Source organism: Lygodium microphyllum, chromosome 2 (assembly GCF_053477565.2).
Source record: "Lygodium microphyllum isolate KBCC chromosome 2, Lygodium_microphyllum_v1.1.10, whole genome shotgun sequence".
Taxonomy (NCBI): domain Eukaryota; kingdom Viridiplantae; phylum Streptophyta; class Polypodiopsida; order Schizaeales; family Lygodiaceae; genus Lygodium; species Lygodium microphyllum.
The window spans coordinates 162,654,883-162,678,174 of record NC_141136.1 but is presented as its reverse complement, the minus strand read 5'-3'; the positions used below and the strand labels follow the sequence as shown (position 1 = coordinate 162,678,174).

The following is a 23,292-nucleotide window of genomic DNA, read 5'->3' as shown; positions in this document are numbered from 1 at the left end:
CCATCTATGTAGTTATAAGTTGTAGGTAGCAGTAGCGCATGTTGCGTATTCCGCATTAGGTTTTGGCATGTTACCCTCAAGTACTCATCTTATATACTCTAATAGCATTGCTATTTAGACTTGAAATATCTATTATATTATCTTTAGTTCAAAATAATCAAGTTATTTTTCTTGTCGTACTAATATCGTACCATACCTTATAAAATCTTAAGGTACCATTTAGTACTGTATTTTATTGTACCATACCGTATCGTACCTTTTATACCTGACAACTATGGATGCTGAGAAGCCATCTTCAAACTCTCTTGATGAGCACCCAGATGGTCTTGATGATGATGATAGTGATGCCTCATTATAGGCCTCTTTCTTTTTTGTACCATTGTATGCACTATGTTCCATGTATGTAGTAATGTACTAGTTGTATTGCATGTTGGACATGCGATTACAAGGGCCTAGCATATGCCTATTTTGACTTTTAACCTCATGTATTCATCTTATTTTTTAATGGCATTGCTATTTTCACTTTAAACATGTAACTTATAAAATTTGAAGGTACTATTTAGTACCATATTTTATCTTACCATACTGTGTGAAATGTTTCATACCTGACAACTACGATCTTCTCAAAGCTGCCACGTATCCTCTCTTTCTCCCAAGGAGAGTGGATTTATCTTTGTCCAAATCCTTGATAAAGACTCCCCAGTGGATATATCCTTAAGATCAATGACCTAACTACATCTCACAATCCATATGAACCAAGCTACAATGCTGGAAATCAGCTCCCATTTAAGATAATGCTCAAGTCCTATGTCTATGACTAGTCTAGGGTAGGGATCCTACTCAGATGAAATACTACCCTAAGAGCTCTCCTCCAAACATCTTGGGCTTTGGGGCAATCCCATAGGCAATGTATTTGTAACTCTTCTAGCTCACCACATTGTGCACATGCCACTACGTCCCTACCATATCTAAGCCAAGTGCCAATTACTTAATTCCTATGGGCTAGAAGCCATAGAAAGAGAGATATCTTCCTATGGGCTAGAACCACTAATAAAGCATAACAATGATGTCAAATAATGAAAATGTGCCCACCCCTAACAAGCTTGCATAGACTAATACACGTGCTGACAATCTTGCTAATACCCTCTATTAGATGATGGGCGATTTGATACAATACAATGATACAATGGGAATGACTCATCACAGCCCATGTAACATAGAGCTACCAGAGTAGAACCATGGATACCCAAGCAATGGGTGATCAAGTTACCACCAAGGTGCCTCGGAGAGAACCTGATGTCGATGTCAATTGTACTACCTCCTGAAAATAAAAAAGAACTATAGCATATCTCTTTGTCAAAAACCTACATCAAGATAAAAACTAAGAAGTACGGAGCTCCCTGCCATCGTGCTCCTCCCCTCTCCCTCTTACCGCCGTGCTGTTGTCCACCATTGCGCCTCCCCTCCCCCTCCTGTTGCCATTACATCTTCCCCCCCGTGCTTCCAGACATCATTCATGACACACAGACAAGCTTTGTCTAGGATAGGAGCATCCTTGACAATGTCTTCACCTTCTTTGAGGCGACAGAGTGGGCCCAGCACAGTGGTCAGGGATTGGCAGTACTACTCCTGGATTTCGAGAAAGCCTATGGCAGGGTTGATTGGGACTTCTTAGAGGGCACCATGGTGAGGTTGGGCTTCCCCCAGGCATGGATCCGTGGGGTCTCCGCACTTTACAGATTGGTTACCAGCAGGGTTCTCATAGGTGGCAGGCGAGGGGAGGAGTTTCAGTTGGAGAGATCAGTCCGATAGGGCTGCCCTTTGGCCTCGTATCTATTCCTACTCTTTGCAAAGGCGATGTTTCACTTCCTCAGGAAACATGTGAGCGAGTTACGTGGCCTTTGACTTCCAGTGAGAGAGGAGACGGAGCTGTTAGACTCGAAGTATGCAGATGATACAACACTCTACATAGAGGATGATGAGCTGATGCTGAAGAGAGTGAGACTAGCTCTCGAGGTGTTTTGCATTGCAGTGGGAGCGAAAATCAACTGGTGAAAGTTAGTTGTTTTCCTTACGGACCCAGACTCTAACACGGAGTGGGGCATCCACTTGGGATTCAGATGGGTGTGTAGAGGGTGACCGTCCATTACCTAGGGTTCCAAGAGACTCGACATCACTCTTGCCCAACAGTTTCTTCCAGTCCTCGACTCTATTCGGAGGAAGCTAACCTACAGGAGTATAGCTCGACTTTCCCTAGTAGGTCGAGCCCTCGTGGTTAACCAGGTCCTCCTAGCGATGGCTTAGTACATCGCCTCATGTTGGTGCTTCTTCTCATCCTGTATAGTTCAGCTTGGCCGCCTAGTGCGGAACTTTCTTTGGGCCAAGGTCAGATGGTTCTAGGGACTCCCGAGCCAAGGTGGTGTGGGTGACCATCATCCAACATCGGTTAGAGGGAGGGCTTCGGATCATAGACCCAGAGTATCAGAGTCTGGCCCTTTTGGGCAAGCTAGTAGTCTGTGGTCTCACACCAAGAGGGCATATATGGAAGGTCCTATTGCAGGAGGGTCTTCAGGAGTGTAGACTGAGACTTGGCGGTGATTGGAGGCCGTCTTTGAGATGGATCTTCACGATGGCCCAGATCACTCCCCCCAGATCCTCCTTTCTATGTAGCTCACTTCGTGTGTGGCAGGGCCTCCGTAAGTCCCTAATTCAGAGCCCCCTAGTCTGCCAGGAGGAGATAGACTACCAGCCAATTATCTGGAACCCCTAGGTCAAATATCAGGATGGGATATATATTGGCGAGTGTCCCCACATCCAGTGGGTTGGTTGGGAGGCCGGCCTGGCTCGTACTATTAAGACATGACAGGAGGTGTACAGGATAGTGGACTAGGAGGTGTTGCAGTGGGCATCAGGTTGCCAGAGAGCAGTTGAGTTGAGAAGAAGGGAGATTGACGTAGCAATACCTCAGGAGTGGCTTGACCCCCTGATACGAGAGCCGGTAGAGCCCAATGAGGTATGGGCCACTAGGTTTTCACCAACAGGCATCCCTCTACAGGTGGTAGGTAGAGTGGGCGGTGTTCCACATGGAGCTTTCTTCACTGTGCAAGAGGAGGGGCGTTTGGTCCTTGACAGAGGGAAGTAGGAGGAGGGGTTATTTGTCCTTTTGTGGAGGAGGATTCGGGTGGTTGGCCTTTAGGGGAAGACACGGCGTCGTCTGGACCGTTGTGTGTTTTGGGAGGAGCTCCGAGAGTGGGGCCTTTGGATATGGAAGAGCAAGCCCCTTGATGAGTTGTAATGAGACCTTGGAGAGTGGCTATGGCCGGCCACTGCAGTTGCCAAGAAGCCACCAAAGTTCCTGGAGTACATAGCTAGGATTCGTAGACACGTACTGATGTAGGAGGACATGGATTGGGCGCCTTCGCGTAGCAAGTACTGGGCGGAGCACAACATCACGGATGCTTTTTGGCGGACTTTTTGATGCCGCCTATGGGACAACTAGAGGTCGAGGAGGGTTTCATATTTCTTATGGCTGTTGGCACATGGAGCTTGGTGGTGGGGAGTTGGTTAGCCTAGATGCAGAAGGATGGAGGTTATAGACATTGCACACAGTAGTTTTTAGAAACTCCAAAGCACTTTGGTTGTGTGAGGCAGCGCGGTTCATGTGGAGAGGAGCATGCTACATTCTCCGCCATATAGCACCTAGCCTGGGATGTCTCTCATGGGGAGCTTTCTGCTGGCAGGCAATCAACTAGGGCCATCACCTTTTGTATGAGGCTAGGATGTAAGACACGATCTTTACCATTGAGGCTGTGTCTTGCGTAGTGGTCAGCTTGTAGGCTCTACCCATCCGCCAGGTACTGGAGCCCACAATAGACCGCTCTGAGGTATGGGAGGTCATAGTAGGGAGTCTTACTAGATAGCACATCTGGAAGACGCGGTGTCGAGGTTTTTGGCGGGGAGAGCTTTCAATACACACGATTTATTTATGACCTTGCATTAGCTCCAACTAGTTTGTCGAGCATGAGCATTCCGTTGTAATCAATCTTTTCGAGTAATATAATCAACCACATTTTACTTGCCAAAAAAAGAAAGCATGTCTCTATGTTGGTCATCAATGTCTTGCAATAGCGTACAAGACCATCCTATCAAAAATACCTCTGAACATATGTGACCATGGATTCCTTGCCTTTGGCTAGATTGCCAAAGTGTTCCCTCATGTGAGCACAAGACAAGGAGCCAATCCCGCTCTCTCTCAAATACCAGCACATCATGAGCCTAGATGGCAATCCCAACTCTAAGATTTGATCTTGTCAGACTTTGGTGATGCATCAATTAGGGAGCAATTTGCTAGTGATGAGTATGAAAATCAGACTGGGGTTACCACTGCTATTGTTGTGTTATGTAATGTATATCTCTAATAGAGATTTTTGGGATGAGGTGAATTGCACCAACCAAATGGTTGATCCTATCATGCATATGTTGAGGCTTACAGACGGTATGGATCCATGCATTGGGAAGATCTATGAAGAAATGGATCACATGATTGAGACGTTGGAGAGTTTGGAACCAAATGCAGACAGGTATGAGTAGATCAAGGAGTTATGCATCAACAGATGGAATAAGTATGACTCTCCTATGCATGCTGTAGCAAATGTGCTTGATCTTGAGTTTCAAGGGAAGATGCAAGGAAGAGACCTTGATGTGGCCAAGGCTTAGAACACATTGCTTGCAAGGCTTTATCCTAGCCATGAAATGCAATGCAAAATTAAAAATCAGCTCTTTGTGTATCGGCAAACATTAGGGATGTTTGATAAGTGGATACACTAGAGGACATGAAAAATATTGGGGATGCTTTATGGTGAGAGGACTACAGGGTAGAAGCTCCAGAGTTGCAGAGTTTAGCTATTCGTATTCTTAGCCAAACAATAAGCTCTTCTTATTTAGAGCAACTATGGAGCTTATTCAATCATATTCACTTCAAATACTTCACAGGACAATAAGAAACAAGGGGGCATGCAAGCCAAGAAGGGTAAGTGCTACTATTGCAAAAATCCAAGATACTACATCACTAAATATAGAAAGTAAATAGCCAAGAAGGAGTCAGGGATGTTTGTTTTTGATATATCTTCTACTACTACTGAGTCCACGTTCTTTGTTGCAAACAAGGACTATTGTATTTACACATGCAGTTATGAATCTTCTTGGGCTGATAGAGCATTTAGCTCTACTGAGGATACGAGTACATGGTTTTTTGACAATGGTGCTTCTAAGCACATCATATCTCCCAGAGATTTGTTTGCTTCTATTATGGTAGTCCCAGTTGGCAAGTCTGTATAGTGTGCCAACAATGCATCATACTTTAGGTTACCTTTGATGATGACGGATGTATGGCTAGAGATAAGGAACACATAACTTTGGTTTTGACTAGAACTCTATGTCATGGGTTATATGAGTTGGATGCTTTTTCAATTGATCAGTCGGTCTATCTAGCGTCTACTCTCACTCCTGCTATGTCATAGATAGAGTTATTGCATGCTCGCACAAGCCATGTTAACTATGGTAGCTTGATGCCTATACTGTGTAAAAAAATGCTTGATGGTTTACCTCTCTTGGAGAGACCTCTTGAGCATGTATGCAAGGGATGTATTTTGGGAAAAATGCATTGTTTTTCGTCTCCCCGAAATGTTGCTTTTAGAGCAATTGCCAGATTATAGATTGTGTACTTAGATGTATGTGGCTCTATGCAAACAAAGTCATTGGGTGGCTGTTCCTATTTTGTTACTTTCATTGATGACTTTATTTGTTTTTGTTGGGTCTACTCTTTGGTAAAAAAGTCAAAAGTGTATGATGCATTTTTCGCTTTTGTAGCACTTGCTGAAAATCAATTTGCCTGTAGGGTATGTGAAGAAAACTACAAGGGTTTGCACTGAGGACACCTAGAGTGTACGGCCACGACAGAAACACAAAGAGATAGACACAAACAAAGAGGGCAAAACTTAAACCCTAATTGCAAAACTCAAAACTCAAACCCTAAATGCAAAACTCAAAACTCTAACACAAAAACTCAAACACAAACAGAAGAAGGGGGAGAGAGAACGCAACTCTGAAGTGGATGAATGCTGTAAATGAATGTAAGAGTGTACAGTGTGCTCAAGGGTAGAGCAATGTCGGAGTGTGACATCCACTGGAGGCGGATCCCAAGTCTGTGCCCACCAGTCGGAGTATAGGAGTGCTAAATAGTGAATGGCAATAGACTGGTCACCAAAACATAGTAGTTTGGAGGCTGGAAATTGGTAAACGCAGTAGTGTACCGCCAATCAGAGGCTGGAAACTGCACAGAGTTTGTTGTAAACAGCAGACTGAAACAGTGTTTGATGTGAATGGCGATGATTGGATGATCAGATCGTAGTAGATGATGATGTCGCCAGTAACTTACGTCAGCATGGATGAAGGCGCCAGTAGCAAGAGCAAACATGGATGGAGTGGCAATAATCTCGAGGGCTGGACAGCCACATGGGAGGAGGCTGATGACTGAAATCTGCACGTGGAGTGAGAAACTTGCATAGACGGAATGAAGTTGAATGGGGGCAGCCTGTCTATTTATAGATGTGGAAGGGCGCCCCAAAAATTAGGGTTTCCACTGAACTCTCTCGAACCGCTCCCCGTTTCAGGGTTTTCATTGAACTCTCTCGAACCACTCCCCGTTTCAGGGTTTTATTCTAAAAGAGCATTTTTTAGTGTGTTTTGGGGCTATTTAAGATACTAATCAGCAAGTAATGCATATTTTAGCTCAACACTCCCTCTTAGGCCCAAAATTGAGCCGAAAGGTTAGGCCAACCACTGTGAAGTTTATTGAACCCAAGGCGTCCCACCCCAAAGCAGCCAGGGCATCGGACAAAGAGTGCACGTCGCGGCTGCCCAGTGGCCTACGAAGACTACAGAGGCGATGGTTATCTTACCAAGGGAATCTAAGCAATCACCCTAGAGAGGACAAGGCATCAGACAAAGGGTGCACGTCGGTTGCTCAGTGGCCTACCAAGCCCTACAAAGGCGGATGAAACCACATGGGATTTTTTTTTTTGTTGTTTTTTTGAATAAGTAAGATAAATTTTATGGGATGTGGCCGATTGAGTAATAGTGACCCAGAAGACGGGAGAAGGGAGCATACACCCAACACATCACAAAACAGAACAAGCTAATCCATCCACTCAAGGTGTTGATAACGAGGAAAAATAGGTGATGAGGTATCCATGTGATGGAGGACAATGGTAGTGTGGTGACATCTACTACCGGTGGAAACAGCTTAGGATCCGCTCAAGTGGTGCTTTGCATAATTAGATGCAAAGTATACTACATGCTGAAGAATGCTCATGCAACAGGTGCCACTTGGATAGTGTTCCTCATGGAGAAATTGTTCACTTGCCCAAGCGCCCTGGTACAAAGATGATGAAATCATGCAATGCAAAGGGTAAAGTACAACAAAGAGAAGAAGCCAATGTCGAAGACAAAGTGCTAAAGCCTGTAGAATACCAAGAAGGGTAAGAACCCTCTCTCAACCTGGATGTAGATGCCGAAGATGGAAGAGGAGCTTAATGTCGGTCTTTGGATGGTGCCGAGAACCATAAGGAATGAAAGAAGAGGAAGTGGATGAAGCACCCCACTAGAAGAGCAAGGTAGAAGGCACCGCTATGATAGCATCGAGAGAGATGCTGCACGATTTGCCTTAGGAGGGGAAACTGCCATGCTGGAAGAAGAGCAAGCACTCCTAGGATGATGAAACCATGAAAAGAACGGTGCGCACCCTCACGTCTCTAGCCCAGGTAGGACCAAAGCAATCTGCAAGTTAGCCCTACACTAAAAGACAAAACGTTGCAAAAGAGATGAGAATCTGCAAATACAAAGGTTAGTGGTGAGATGCTTCAAAGCAAAACATAACAAAAAGAAAATCTAACTCACAATAAGTGCAATGAATGTGCATGTGTGTGCGTAAATGCAGTGGAAGACAAAATAATGAAAAAGCTAAGGATAATGAATCCTATGGGTCCAACTCTAAGAGTGCGAAAAATGAATGCTAGGCTGACCTAGGGTATTCGAAAGGACCTAGAGACATGCTAGTCTAAGAAGGTGGCCACCATCGCGTACGTCCAATAGCAGGGTATTGCCAAGGGAATGCCTGACGAGGTGGGGAGAAAGGTGAGATAGATGTATGAAATGCAATGGGATGGAAACCTGCAGACCAATCAGCCAGTCCCTCAGGGGTAGTGAAAGAGATGGGCTACTGAGGCTGTACTTGAGTGAAAAACTAGTTTTTCTTAGGGAGATGCTGCCAAATAGGTCTAGATTCTTTGGTTCCATTTGAGGAAGAGGAGTCATCCTTTGATTGGCTTGCCTTCGCATCTTGCGAGTTCTTGCCATTGGTGGTTTTCCCTTCCGAAGAAGAGGCAACCGATCCCCTCTACTTTGAATAAGGTTGTGATGAGGATTTCTTGTGGACTTGATCATGCAACCTTATGTAACGCAAGAACTGACACTCAAACTCGTAGAAGATTGGCAATTGAGATTGGGAGATGATGTGTTGAATGAAATTGAAGTACTTTCCGAAAAACTTATTTAAGAAGAATGTAACCTGAGCGTCATCTGACTTTGAAGAGCCAGTAGTGGCGAACACGGCAAGTAACTGCCTATATTCAATCAGCTTGACTTTCAGATCATCCCCTTCCTTAATAGAGAACTCTTGAAGCTCAAAGTTGAGATTGATGCGCCGAGTACCATCACAAGCCGCATAGCAGTCGAAAAGGTGACTCCAATGCTCTGATGCGAGCGAGAAGTGCTGCAACTGAGAGTGAAACTAAAGAAGCAATCCTTGTATTAGCTCAACATTGACTATGGCATTGCGAGCTCTCCATTGACGCATGTAATCAGGGTGAGCTAGTGGAGGGTCCGGCATAGACTCTAGACTAATGACGAGGTCCCAAAGACCCTGAGACTCAAGCACTTGTTGCATGAAATTAGACCAAGTGGTGAAATTTGACCTGTTAAAACGTGTCTTATCCGTGAAGGCATTCTTGGCCATTGCAACACGAGTGATAGTGCTCGGAGATGGATAGTGTGAAAAAGGGTAGTATGGGTAGGATGGGGGAGTGGAATATACTTGGGAATGGGCCCTAGAGTGCCCACTAGGCATGTAGGTAGTGTGCAAGGTGGATCCATAAGTAGAGATGGGCTAACTAGGCATGGGCATGGTAGCCACATGAGGAACTCAAGGTGGGATGGGAACACGGGGAGCACAAGATGGGAATCCCTGCGTAGGTGTAACCCAAGGAGAGTGTGGAGACACACCATAAGGTGAGGATGGAAAACCCTGCGTATGAGTGGTCATATGAGATGTGAAGCTGGGGGTAGTGAGGGGGATGCCCATCACAATCGACCCAGGAGTTATGGGTATGCTCATTTGCTGAAAGGTGAGAGACACTGTGTTAAAGGGTGGCATTTCCTCTAACGAAGTACCATGGTGCAAAGAGGTAGAGAATGGGGTAGAGAAGGAAAAGGTGCTAGGAGTGGAGATGGAAGATCCAACTTCTAGGGTGTGTGATGCAGAGGTGGAGTATAATCCAAGGTTTTGGAAAGATGATGAGAGGTGATCAAGGTGTGATATAGAAGAGGGTGGAATGATGGGAGGGAAGTGAGACGTGTGTGTGATATGCTCAAATGAAACTGAAGCTGTAGATGTACCTGAATTCGGTCTGCTTCGTCAGCCCCCTCTATTGAAGTTCACATACGCAAAGCCATATGGATCCTGTCCTCAAAAGAAGAAACATACGAGCGTTTTGATTCATGCAACACAAAAGAATTGTACAAACCTGACATTGGACTTGGCTGAGATGATGAAGATGGATCGCCAAACTCTGAATGCCGTATGTCCTCCATCATCGGAGAGGTAGCCAACCTCACCAACCTATTCGAATGTGGTAGCAAAATTGGTAGGAGGGCTGTAAACATGAGCGTACTTGTTGCAATAATACTTCTCAAAGTCATTCTCTGTCATGTTAGTGAAATCTGGTGAAGGTGGACTGTCATCCTCCTCACCAAGTCCATAATGCCGTCTCACGGCCTCCAATGATGGAGAAGCTTGATAAGACATCATAGGAACTGGAGAAGAAGGTGTCTGGGACATTGTGATTTGGTTATGAGTCGTATTGTGTGCCTTGCACAAATAGTAGCTCTCCACAATATTCGCAGGACATTCTTTACAAGAGCATCGGCTCTGATATCATGTGAAGAAAACTGCTAAGGTTTGCACTGAGGACACATAGAGTGTACGACCATGACGAAAACACAAAGAGAAAGACACAGACACAGAGGGCAAAACTCAAACCCTAAACACAAAACTCAAACACAGAAACTCAAACACAAACATAAGAAGGAAGAGAAAGAACACAACTCTGAAGTAAATGAATGCTGTAAATGAATGTAGGAGTGTACAATGTGCTGAAGGGCAGAGCAATGCTAGAGTGTGACATCCACCGGAGACGGATCCCAAGTCTGTGACCACCAATCGGAGTGTAGGAGTGCTGAATAGTGAATGGCAACAGGCTAGTCACCAAAACACAGTAGTCTGACTGAGAAACGCAGCAGTGTACTGCTAATCGGAGGCTAGAAACTGCACACAGTTTGTTGTAAATAGTAGGCTAAAACAGTGTCTGATGTGGCTGGCGATGACTGGATGATCAGATCGCACTAGATGATGATGTCGCCAGCAAATGACGTCAGCATGGATAAAGGCACTAGTAGCAGGAGCAAACATGGATGGAGTGGCAAGAGTCTCGAGGGTTGGACAACCACGTGGGAGGAGGCTGATAGCTAAAATCTGCACGTGGAGTGAGAAGCCTGCACAGATGGATTGAGGCTGAATGGAGGCAGCCTGTCTATTTATAGATGTGGAAGGGCACCCCAAAAATTAGGGTTTCCACTGAACTCTCTCGAACCGCTCCCCGTTTCAGGGTTTCCATTGAACTCTCTCGAACCGCTCCTTGTTTTAGGGTTTTACTCTAAAAGAGCATTTTTTAGTGTGTTTTGGGAGTGTTTAAGAGGCTAATCAACAAGTAATACATATTTTAGCTCAACAAGGTAAAGACTCTCCGTTCGGATCGAGGGGGGGGGGGATACATGTCCTCTATGCTGAATTCTTTTTTGAAGTTGAAAGGCATTGTTCATCAGTATACTTTTGCTTATACTCCACAGTAGAATGGGGTTGCATATAGGAAGAATCGGTCACTCATGGGGATGGCTAGATGTATGCTGAAAGCAAAGAGCTTACTACACAAATTTTGGATGGAAGCAATTATGTGTGCTTGCCATGTCTTGAATAGGTGGCCCACCAAGGCATTAAAGAATGTCATGCCTTTTGAGGCTTGGAATAGCTAGAAGCCTTTAGTTGGGCATTTTCGTAATTTTGGGTGTCTTGCATATGCACACATTTCCAAAATATTCAGGAAGAAGTTGGATAACAAGGCTGTTAGATGCATTTTTGTGGGGTACAATAGTGAGAGCAAAGGATATATATTATATGATCTTGTCTCTAAAAAGGTATTTGTCAGTAGGGATGTGGTTTTCAATGAAAAATCGGAATTACCCCTTGCTGGTTTTGATAAATATCAGGCTGTCAATGATGTATTTGAAGGGCTGCTGGCCATTTCTTTTGGTGATATAGTTAGAGCTTCAACAAGTGAACTAAATGTTCACCCATTTGCTCCATTGGGTAATGCAAAAAATCAATACATAACTGATCTGAATATTCAACAAGGTGCTGAATTTGAAATTCGGCAAGAGCCTTGTACACAGTCAAGAGGTTGGGCAGATGCCTAGATCGTATTTGCAGACTATGAAAGATAGTCATTTGGATGCTCCTATTGCTAGTCGTACTAGAAGGCAAGCTTGTATGCACGATGGTGCACACAACATGGAGTTTATTATGGCAACAGATACATTTGATGATGAGGAGCTTGAATGTTTTGAGGATGCACAACATAGTGTTCATTGGATGGCAATAATGCAAGTTGAGTTTGATTCCATCATAAAGAATCAAACATGGAATTTAGTGTCCTTGCTTGTCGGGAATAAAGCCATTGGTATAAAGTGGGTCTATAAGCTGAAAAGGAATGCAGATGGATCCATTGACAAATATAAGGCTAGACTTGTGGCCACGGGATACGCACAGAAGAAAGGCATTGACTACGAGGAGACATTTGCTCCTACATCCCACATGACTACCATTAGATCTATGGTTGCTTTGGCTGCCCATTATGGATGGACTGTGCATCGGCTTGATATAAAGATTGCATTCTTACATGGGGAATTTCAAGAAGAAGTGTATGTACAACAACCCATTGGTCTTGCAATTGAGGGATCAAAACACTTGGTCTACAGGCTGAAAAAGGCTTTATATGGTTTGAAACAAGCTCCTCAAGCTTGGTATGCAAAGATTAATGCATTTTTACTCAACCAACGGTTCATAAACAACTCATTAGAGTCTACCCTTTACGTATGTAAAGAGGGGGACATCCTTACTAATCATATGTCTATATGTTGATGATCTTTTGCTTACAAGGACACATGCTAATCAAAATTCAGCATTCAAACAAAATTTGCAGCAAACTTTTGAGACGTCAGATTTGGGGCCTTTGCACTATTACTTGGGTATTTAGTTCATTCATGATGCTAGAGGCATTGGATTGTCATAGTTGATATACATTGGTAAATTTCTTCAGAGGTTTGGCTTACAAGATTGCAAGCCAGTTTGCACACTAATGGAACCTGAACTCAAGCTATCATTGCATGATGACATTGACTTGTTTGATATCCATACATATGCTCCAACAATTGGATGTCTTATTTACTTATGTAATACAAGGCCAGACATATGGTTTGTAGTTTCAGTGCTAAGCAGATATATGCATCAACCACACATGTCACATGGACGAGCTATTAAGTGTGTTTTCTGTTACTTGCAAGGTACTAGGACCCTTGGATTGCTTTATGCCAAAGGGGGACCACTGCACTTACATGCTTACGCTGATTCTGATTGGGTTGGTGATTATGATTCTCATCACTCCACTAGTGGTAATTATTTCTTTCTTGGCTTATCTTGCGTCTCTTGGCTTAGCAAGAAACAATCCACTATTGCCACATCGTCATGTGAAGCTCAATACAAGGCACCTTTCACAACAACAGTTGAATACGTATGGCTTAGACACTTGTTAGCTGATTTGGATGTATTTGTCACAAAGCCTACTCCTTTGTTCATTGACACTCCGAGTGCCATTGCAATGGCACGGAACCCAATGTTTCATGCACGCACGAAACACATCGAGATCCATTATCACTTTGTCAGATTCAAGCTACATGTAGGTGATATCAGCCTTGTCTATTATCCTACCACTAGTAATGTGGTAGACATCTTCACCAAAGCCCTTCCTCATGACAGATTTGAAGTATTTAGCAATGATTTAAATTTGATCTCCTTTGGTGGATGACCCTTGTATCATGATCACTGTTCATTCCAGGGGAGTTTGTTGGGCTTGACTCACGCTTATGCTCACAGAGGAGTGTCAGTGATCTTCACTAGGACACAGGAGCACTTTTTACTCTCCATATGAGAAGTTTTTTCCCCCAGATTTATTTCTTTCATTTTAAGTGCCTATGTTACACAATGGGTACTTATCGTGTTTTTACACTCTTCAGGTGTGAACACCCTTTTACAACCCTAAGGTTTAAGGGTTGTACTTTGTACTTGCATCTTACACTTGAGATTATTGCATTGGGTGTCATGCTATTACAATCTTACTCTCTACACTGTCAACTGTACTCTCAACTAAGCTTCGATCTATCCTTCATCTCACAATGATCAGTAGAGCTTGAAAGAAGAAAAGGATAAAGACTACCAATTTTGGCAGAGATCAAAGTGTCAAAAACAATGTCCAATGTCTAAGTAGAAAGCAAGAGAAGTACCGAAAGCAATGGCTGATGCAGACTGAGTTGAACAAGCCCCTAAAAATGTTCTGAAAATTGAGGACTGCTGTCCTGGGGTTCTGTCCTGGGGCTTTGCTTACTGACATTGATCCTCTTGGGTCACTTGTCAATGGCTGAAGATCCTTTGGGCTGAAGATCCTCCAAAAGTTGGAAAAGAACTCTAAAAGGTGGGAAGCAGATGTAATGGTGATTTACATGTGGAACTATATGTTTTCTGGCCTCATGGTTTTGTTTACAAGGAGCAGGAAAATAAAGTGTGTAGATTGAAAAAGACAATGTATGGTCTTAAGCAAGCACCTCTAGCTTGGTATGAGAAGATAGATGCATACTTTGTTTTTAAAATAGTCCAATTGAGAGCACCTTATATGTCAGACACGAGCGTAATGCATCTTTAATCATTGTGCTTTATGTTGATGACATGCTACTTGTTGGTCCTAATGAGACGTGTATTATTGATTTTAAGGTTGAGTTGAATTCAGCTTTTGACATGTTAGATTTCGGCCTCTTGCATAATTATTTGGGCATGGGCATTCATGCCAAGTTGTGTGATGAACCTATTGCTTCGAGTAAAAGAGACATCATTACAAAGACTTAGTCTTGAGGATTGCAAACCTATTGGTACTTGTATTGGCAAGCAATGAAGCCTATCTTGGACTAGTAGTACTTGGCACCTTGGGCTGTTTTTATCCCAAGGGGGGATCATTATAGGCAGATTTACATGTTTTTCCAGATTCTGACTGGGCTGAATATTTCTTGGTGAACTTTATTGGAGGTCATTTGTTGCAGACATAGGGTACATCAACCCAAAAATACTCTTTAAGTTTTCAATCTTAAAAGTTTCTGAGATGCATCAAGAGCAGGGATATGCTGAAAATGTTGCAGCATATTCTTAATTTTCTCCAAATTGGCTGATGATGCATGCAAACACCACAAGTCACATGCGACACACACACATGTATGTTTCTTTATAACAGTGGTGTAGCTACCCAACTTAATTCAACCTTTCCATGTTAATAGCTTAGAGAAGGAACAAATAAGCTTACAAAATGTCTCCATTTAAAGAGGAATAAGAGAGACAAAGACATAGGAGGGGTAGAGTCAAACAGCCAAACCCGATGCATGCTGCCTGCCGCAAACCCTATTGCTGTGCTTAAAACCCCATCAATTCCACTTGCACCTCGATTTCCTGCAGTGCGAACAGCCAGCTTTGGAAGACCATCAAATTCAGCAGAGCTTAATCTCTGGTTACATATTGTCCCCTCCAAGTACATATCTGCATCTCGCACTGCCATGCTGTTGCCAATAAACAAAGCACTTTCTAATGGCAAAGATCTAGCAGCAATCCGAACGATATGAGGCTCAGTCAATCCCAGTTCTGCATCCATTTGAAACATTACCTCTTGACCCACCTGTAATATGAGCAGTTTGGGAATCAGCATAAATAAACAAGATATTCTCCTGATTGCTTGATGCTTTAAATATAGTCTTTTGAAGACCCAAATAAAATCTTGGGCAATGGGTATTCAAGATTGCATAGATAAAAAATGGTTGGATATGACGGAGAACATTGAGAGTACAAAGCTGCTCTTACTTCATCACTAAAGCATACAACCAAAATACCAAAACCTAGTGGTCCCGTGCTGGCTGCTCCAACAACAAATTGCTTCATCGTATAAAGCCATCAGATTTCTCATTTTCTTAAACCAGCCTTCAATAATCCAAAAGGGAGTCAATGACTAACTGTCCCACATACAGTTCAGCATAGTGGAATTAATACAGCAACTACTGTAGAGAGGAGTCAGATTGCTCTTGTGCAGAGAAACCAATACCAGGTTACTCCAAACCCTGGCACTCCTTATAGAATTCCTTAATTCAACGCAGAAGTTTTGATATGAAGAATGACAAAAAAGCTCTCTGTCAGTAATAATAAGATCTCAAGCATCACAAGTTGACCAGTAGCTCCTAATTTCTGGATTGACAGTGCCCTTTAGGCCTTTCTGTCCAACTTTTTTCAGAGAATCGGAAGTCTTTGGACACTCTGGCTGCAGCCTAAATCTACAGCCTTAAAACTCTTCTCATGGTTTCTTTGTCTCAATCCTCCCACTGCCACTATCTCTGCTATCATCAGAAACCAGAATACCCTTCCGTAGCAGTGGATGAGCTATAGGAGTTGTCTGGGCCAGGGTGGGAAAGAGAAGAAATAAAGAAAGTTGTATCAGCATTTGCAAAGAGCCAAGATGGCCCATGACAGCCAAGCATATGATGAAAGTGTGACAAGATTCCATCATAGAGCATACAAAAGTTTAAAACATCCCATATCTAAAGGGCATTATGAAGCTATGTTAACTGTGATAAGCAAATGAAAAGAAAAGGAAAACTAGTGCACAGTAAGTCTGTGAAGCAAAGTAATAACTGTCGAAGGGTCTGATATAATAATCTCTCAAGGACAAAACTATGGCATCACAAGGATAGCCTGGCCTACGGTATCCATCTCATGGGATGTTCTAGCATCTGCTCCATCATGTCAGGGGTAACCAGTCTGGGTGTTGATGGACTGGATCTGTTGAAGGTAAGTGAAGCATGGTCATCTTTCAAGGGGTGGAGCACATCTCACCTTGCAAAAGCCATGCTGCTCATCCCTGTAAAGAAGTCCATTGAGGCTCTCTCTCCAGTCCAAGGAGGCTTCTCCTCTGCCTCTTTGAAGCCTCTTCCTTATGTCATCGAAGCTCTAGTGGGAATGGTCCCAAAACTCTTTGGTCCTCATACTCCATGACTTGATGTACAAGGTTAAAGCTATCCTGAAAGAGGTAGTTGTATACTGCATCTCCCTTTAATCTCGTAGTACACTGTACATTGGCAAATGTAATGTTCCTCTGCACTAACCTCTGTTCATAGAGCTGGTATATACACCTTCCTGTCTCTATCAATTGTTGTCCTCAGGTGCAGAATTGACCAATGGTGCATCTAATGCCTCGTGATGTGTGGGTCTCCATGAATGCTAGGTGTCTACCAAAACCATTGTTGAAGAGCTGAAGAAAAAAATGTGTTTGATACTGCAGCATCTTCCTGCCATGTGACACACTGGAGAAAAAGCTCTCTATTACTTATCCCTTGCAGACAAGATACAAAAACAAAACAGCTGTAAAAGGGACTTCCATGCCAAAAGATATACAAGGGGAACTCTACTACAAGGCCTAAATGAATCATCAACCAGGAGGTCTACAGTGCCAGACTATATGTGGCTGACAATGGAAGAGAGTGCAGGAATCCCACGTCCTGAGAAAAAGAAAGGCAATCGTTTGGGGCAGGTATGGATCTCCTGGCAGCATGTGACCACTCCGAAAAGGATGGGGGGTGCAACTTTGCTGGATGTTAATTTGCATATGGCCGCTTTGAGTTTATCCCTGTTGCAGAGTCTATGTATTCACTGTCATCCTTGGTCAGATATTGCCAAATTCTTCATAGAAAAGACTGGCATCTCTCATGGTAGCAAGGTTATTCATGCTTCTTGGTGGCATGTGCTTAACTCTACGAGGCCTATAAAGGTCTCCCAGTCTTTTATCCTTTCTCATTTGATAGCTTCTTGGCAGGAGATGCTTTGTTTTGCAGTTCGGCATCCTCTGGATATTTGTAAGAAGGAAAATTCGTTGCAAGGAGAGATACTAGCTTCCTCAAGGTTGTTGGATTGGCCACAAAAAAATTTGCAGCGAGACAAGTTTAATCGGATGGCTATGTTGGGGTTGAAGACAATCTGTGATGGTATTATTCCTGGCCAGCCCCGTCTTTATTCTTTTAGGCATATTCGTCAATACTTTAGGGTGCCTCGTGGATATAGGGACATTTGGTTGTCCATACAAGACAGTCTTTGGAGGTTCTCTCCTTTGCTTGCGTTTCAGCCATTGGATCCTTGGCGTGACTAGATGTTTGTGCTTCCTGATGATTTTGAGAAAAGGTTAGCTAATCGGATATATCATTAGATGGTGGAAGCCAAGAGATGGGTCATGGGGAAAGTGGATAGGTTATGGCATCGTAGGGACAGTAAAAAGAAGTGGCGAGAAAGATTTATCCAGCTTTGGAAGTCTAAGATCCCGTATCAGGGAAAAGTGTTCATGTGGCGGCTGCTCATTGGGAGTCTTCCAATGGGAGAAGTACTCTGTGTCTGTAAGATCTCTGCTAGGCGTTGTGTTTTTTGCACTACGTGTGGTGAGACATTGCTTCATCTCTTTGTCTCCTACCCTGTTGCGCGATACATTTGGAATTTCATTTCTCGTGTGTGGTCCTCAGTGACTCAACACCGCCTATCAGTTCGTTCGTGGATAATGGGAGATAAGTCCTCTATGCCCTCTTTGAGTTCAGGCTATTCTTGCCTATTTCATTTCCTTAGATACATAGCCCTGTGGCATATATGGCATACTCGCAATGCCTTTATTTTTGATTTAGCATCAGGCATCCATGGGCATGTGGCTCGTGTGCGAGGAATAGTGTTATGGAAAATCTCCTCTATGATGTCAGCGGACCTGGTTCTTCCGGATATTACTGCTCCCTGGCTGGGGATTGTTCGCTCTACTCCAGTTGTTCCTTTTGTGTGATCTGCTAGTATTGTTCATGTAATAGGTTGTTCTGGTTGTTTTGAGAGCCTGCAGGACTCATGTAAATATTAGTTACACAAAGAGTGAGAGAGACAGAGTATGCTAACCTAATGGTCTCATGTAATAGGAAGTAAGAGATACAAAGAGAATGTTGACCTGATGGTTTGACATAAATATTCACTATCCAATTCAATTATCTTCACGAAAAAAAAAGCCTCTCTCCTCTTAGTATTCAAACTTGTATCCTCTCCCATCTCTTTCGGAGTGAGTGAACAATCTCTGTCCAAATCTTGGAGAGTCTCTATAGTAGGTGTGTCCAATAAGTCTATAGCATGGCTGCAGTTGGTGGTCCATATATAGCAAGCAATAAAGCTAGCTATGCGCTCCCATCTGTGATAGTGCCTTTGATTCCACATTGTCTGTGAGAAACTTGGCATGACAATCTTGCTCACAAGCTTCTCTGAGACAAGGTAAGCATGTACATCTTCATGTTGACAAGTTGGGCCTCTACCATGACCCAAGCAACTATTTCCCCTATAACAATCATAGAGTTTGCAATGTCATGAAACACCATCCTAAGGGCTCTCCTCCAATCCCTTGAGCCTTGGGGAAATCCTAAAAGCAATGCCTTTGTGTCTCCTTTGTCTCCCCACATTTAACACAAGGGACAAGGTCTTGCCATGGGCAAGCCATGCACCAAATTGCTAAACTCCTACACACTAGGAACCAAGGAAAGAGTGGGATCTTTCCTAATCTACAAAAGCAGCTGCATGCAGCTACAATTGAGGCATAGTGAGTTGGGTCTCTTTCTAACGGTATCCCATACATGCACAGTTGATTGCGATTGGCTGCCCTTAGACCTGGGGGTACCAACACATGGCCTACGGCAACCATTGCATCCTTTAGAAGGGCCCAGCAAACAGCTGAGCAACTCTCCACTTTCACCCATGCACGACATGCCTGCTCGAGTATACATTAAAATCTGCCATTGGATGCCATGAGACAATATGCCCCAACTGCTTGTTAAATAAAAGGGGCTTCTTATTAAGGAGAACAGATGTCGAAGTAGAAAGGAGCACAAACTTGTACAATCCATGTGGACCGGTGAAAATCTCCTCCACACAATCAGTCTGAAGGATAGATGTCAGCCTCCATTGATAGATCTTGGCAAGCATAGGAATCTGGCCAGTGAAGAAGAGACTAATGCCTCGTGAAAAGTAGAAAAGCAGTGAAAAACCTCTTGAGTATGCAGTTGTGTCTCCAAAATCTCCTCCTTTGCATAGGCATGAACAACTTGATGGTTATGCTCCACATATTCCTACATGAGGGAATTCACGAACTCCTACAATTGTTTCCAATTTGGTTCTTGCGAATCCTGCGAAGTAGAGGCCACCTAAGCATACAACCAAGGTGGAGAATTGCCCAAATTAGGGGCCTTAGAAGCAGCAATATATTCATCATGCTTGTCCGTCTCTGAACATCAGGGCCGGTGAGGCCATCTCATTGATGCAAGGCACCATGTCTTCTTCCATTGCATCTTCTTCCATGTCCATGTCGGGGCCTAAGGCTGCAATAGGCTGATCCATATCACCCCTATTCAAACTGGCCATCAAGGAATGGGAACTGTCAACTCGTCATTCTCTCTCTCTATTTGCAACAGGCCTGCAGTACTTGTGATGTATTGAACAACTACCCACTAGGTAGTGACCTTCACCTAAGGCAAGGTGGCTCCATAGCAGCCATAAACATCAGAAACGAAACGTAAGAAACATGTTTCGTAAGTTTCTTTCAAGAGGGGGTAAAATAAGAAACGCAGGTTTTTTTATATAGGGATTTTAAATAGTTTTGACTAGGGAAAGAGGTTCTAAACCTCTATGGAACTCTCTCTTAAACAAAGAATGGCCAATTGAGCTTGAGTGATAACAGAGCCAATCGAGAATAATACGTTACATATCCATGATCCATTATTGACTTGTCACTTATGTCAAAGTTAGTCTTTGGACACGCTATATTATGGTTTAGAACTCAAACATTATGATCCATATATATCATACAAAGAAAATTGAATTAAACATGTAAATAGCCTATCTACAATATGGATTGAGTGCAGTTGCAACATCATGATTCTCATTTCAAAACAAACCAACAAAATGTCAAAATCGAGAATGAATCATACTATATCATAAATAACTCATAAATGAGACTGATGTGATATAACAATCAACTCTTAAGACAAGAATAGATACTAGATTGACAAAGTCCAATAACTAAACAAAATTACAAAAAAATCACTCTCCTCCAAAATCTTGAGCCCTCATGAGTCATTACACATCATCATTATCATGTTTAATATTGCCCAACGATTTTTGTTAAAAAGACCATGTTTTGGGTTCCAACTCACAAAAAAGAACCATGTTTTTTCCTCTTAGAAATGTTTCGTACTCTAAGAAATATTTTGTAAGTTTCAAAGTGAAAGAAACATGTTTCTTAACTGCTATGGGTGGCCCGACTGTTGCAGCATCAGGATAGGCGGTATCATATTATGCAACGCATGGTATTTTTTGTAGACAGGCTATAAGCCCCCAAGCTCTCTCTCTTTTTTTTTTCTGTAATGGATGTTATATTTATAAAGTACTAAACGACAAAAGAGTTACAAAAGTCATGGCAAAGACGCAGAGGAAATTGCAATATGCCAGGGAAGTAAGTCCTCCCGAGGGAGTAAGTCAGAGTGCCAAATGGGATCTATCTGCCAATGCAAGAGACCTTTAAGCCTAGCAATATGTCCCTGAACATTAGAGGCCGAATCAAAAAGAAAAGCATTCCGAATGGTCCAATTGTGCCAACAGCCCCACTATCTAAGAAAGTGAAACAAGATCTTCATATGTGACTGTGCCGGTGTGGGATATTTGGGCCGCATAAAAACCCAATCAAAAGGGCTTAGTGAGAAACCAACCATTGCTTGCCAAACCGCTGACAAGAGTGACCAGATTTTCTTAGCGAGAGGGCAAGAAATAAATCGATGACGGGCCGATTCCACACTGGTGGTGCAAAAGAAACAATTGCCGTTGGAGATTCGACGCTTGGAAAGGGCTGAAGCAAGAGGAAGACCACCAATCATCACCCTCCAAAGAAAGACCTTGCATTTAAAAGGTGTCTTGTTCAACCAACCCTCCATCATAGTTTCCTTCCACCATGACTGAGATTTACGCAATCCCCATACAGTATTAGCTTTAGTAACCAACCATTGATGATCTTTAATTAGAAGATGATACACCTGGTTAGCTGAGGCCTTTTCCAAATTCAGCCGGCCTGCAAGGTCCCAGTCCTGCCAAGGACGATCCGAAGCAAGGGCAGGAAAGGGTTGTCTGCTCTGAAGCACCATCAAAAGCTATCCCCATAAATCACGGTATCCATGAGGGATCTTGAAAAGCCTCTGGCTATACGAAACGATATCAATATATTGCGGTTGGCAAGGGTGGCATCTGCAACTGAAGTCAAGCCCAAACGTGCCATGCGGTTAAATTTTGGTCCGAGCTCATGTTTGCCTTCCCAAGAAAGTAATCATGAGGCTGCCAACAATTCCAGTTGAAAAGAGTTAGTAGCTAAGTGGTCCTCTACTGGATGCCACTGAGCCTTCTGGAGAACCAATTTCCAGGAACATACCAAATGAGCAAGCAAGGATGATGAAGGACTAGAAAACCGAGAGTCTGCATTAAGAACATGCCACCAAAAGCTCCGAATTTGGGTATTACCATGCACAAGCCCGTGATCCTCAAGAAAATAACGGGCTATAAAGACCCATGGGTGATAATCCAAGCACATGGCACGAAAAAGAGACCAACGGAGTGCCAACATATGAGTTTCGGCATTCAAAATAGCCCCACCACCCATGTGTTTGGGGGTACATGCATACAACCAAGAAATCTATGAAATGCCTGCATAGAAGGAGTCATTCTTTCATAACATGAAACGAATGTATTGAGTAAGAGCATTCAATGTAGAAGTAGTCCAAGGTAGCAATTGCAAGAAATATGTGAGCATTGGCAACATAATTGTCTGAGCCACTTTGAGGCGAACATGGAAGGGCCAAGCTTGTGACTTCCAATACAGAAACTTAGCTGCCAGTTTCTGTGAAATCCACTCTAGTAGTTGCTTCGGCCAAACATCAACACCCAAAGGGTACCCAAGATGCCTGACAATGGAACCACAGGGAACAACCATTCCCTGCCAGTCCAATGATTGCAAATTTGACTCCGTGCAACTGAGAATGGCTGATTTCAAAGCATTGATATGAAGACCAGAAGCATGATCAAAGAGAGTCCAAACATCTAATGCTTTGTGAAGATTATCCTCGTCTGCACGCAAAATCATAAAGCTGTCATCAGCCAAGGATTGACGAATGAAGTGCTGTCCAAAAGGAAGAGACAATCCAACCAACTAAGTAGAAGCTGCCATATGAGATAACATCGAAAGAACAGAATGAGTCGCAAGGGCAAAAAAGAGAGGACTCAAAGGGCAACCCTGTCTGACAGAGCATGCAAGGACAAATGGCTCGGTAACACCACCATTTAGTATAACTCGCGAAGAAGCCGCAACAATAATGGTGTAGATCAAACAAGACATCCGAGTACCAAAGCCCATAGTAGACATAAGTTCTGCAATGAAAGACCAGTCT

General features: G+C 43.3%; 1 protein-coding gene across 7 annotated transcripts in view; it reads right to left on the bottom strand.

The window, feature by feature from the left end:
• The window catches only part of PHYLLO (2-oxoglutarate decarboxylase/hydro-lyase/magnesium ion-binding protein), a 309,033-nt gene that overhangs the window by 33,655 nt on the left and 252,086 nt on the right, over window positions 1–23,292 (bottom strand). For 6 of the 7 annotated variants that reach the window (XM_087700941.1, XM_087700906.1, XM_087700912.1 and 3 more), the window contains one exon: window positions 15,141–15,437. The exons of the other annotated variant lie outside the window; for it this stretch is intronic. In XM_087700941.1, the coding sequence (XP_087557067.1) occupies window positions 15,141–15,437 (297 nt within the window). The remainder of the gene's footprint in view (window positions 1–15,140; window positions 15,438–23,292) is intronic. 7 annotated transcript variants of the gene reach the window in all.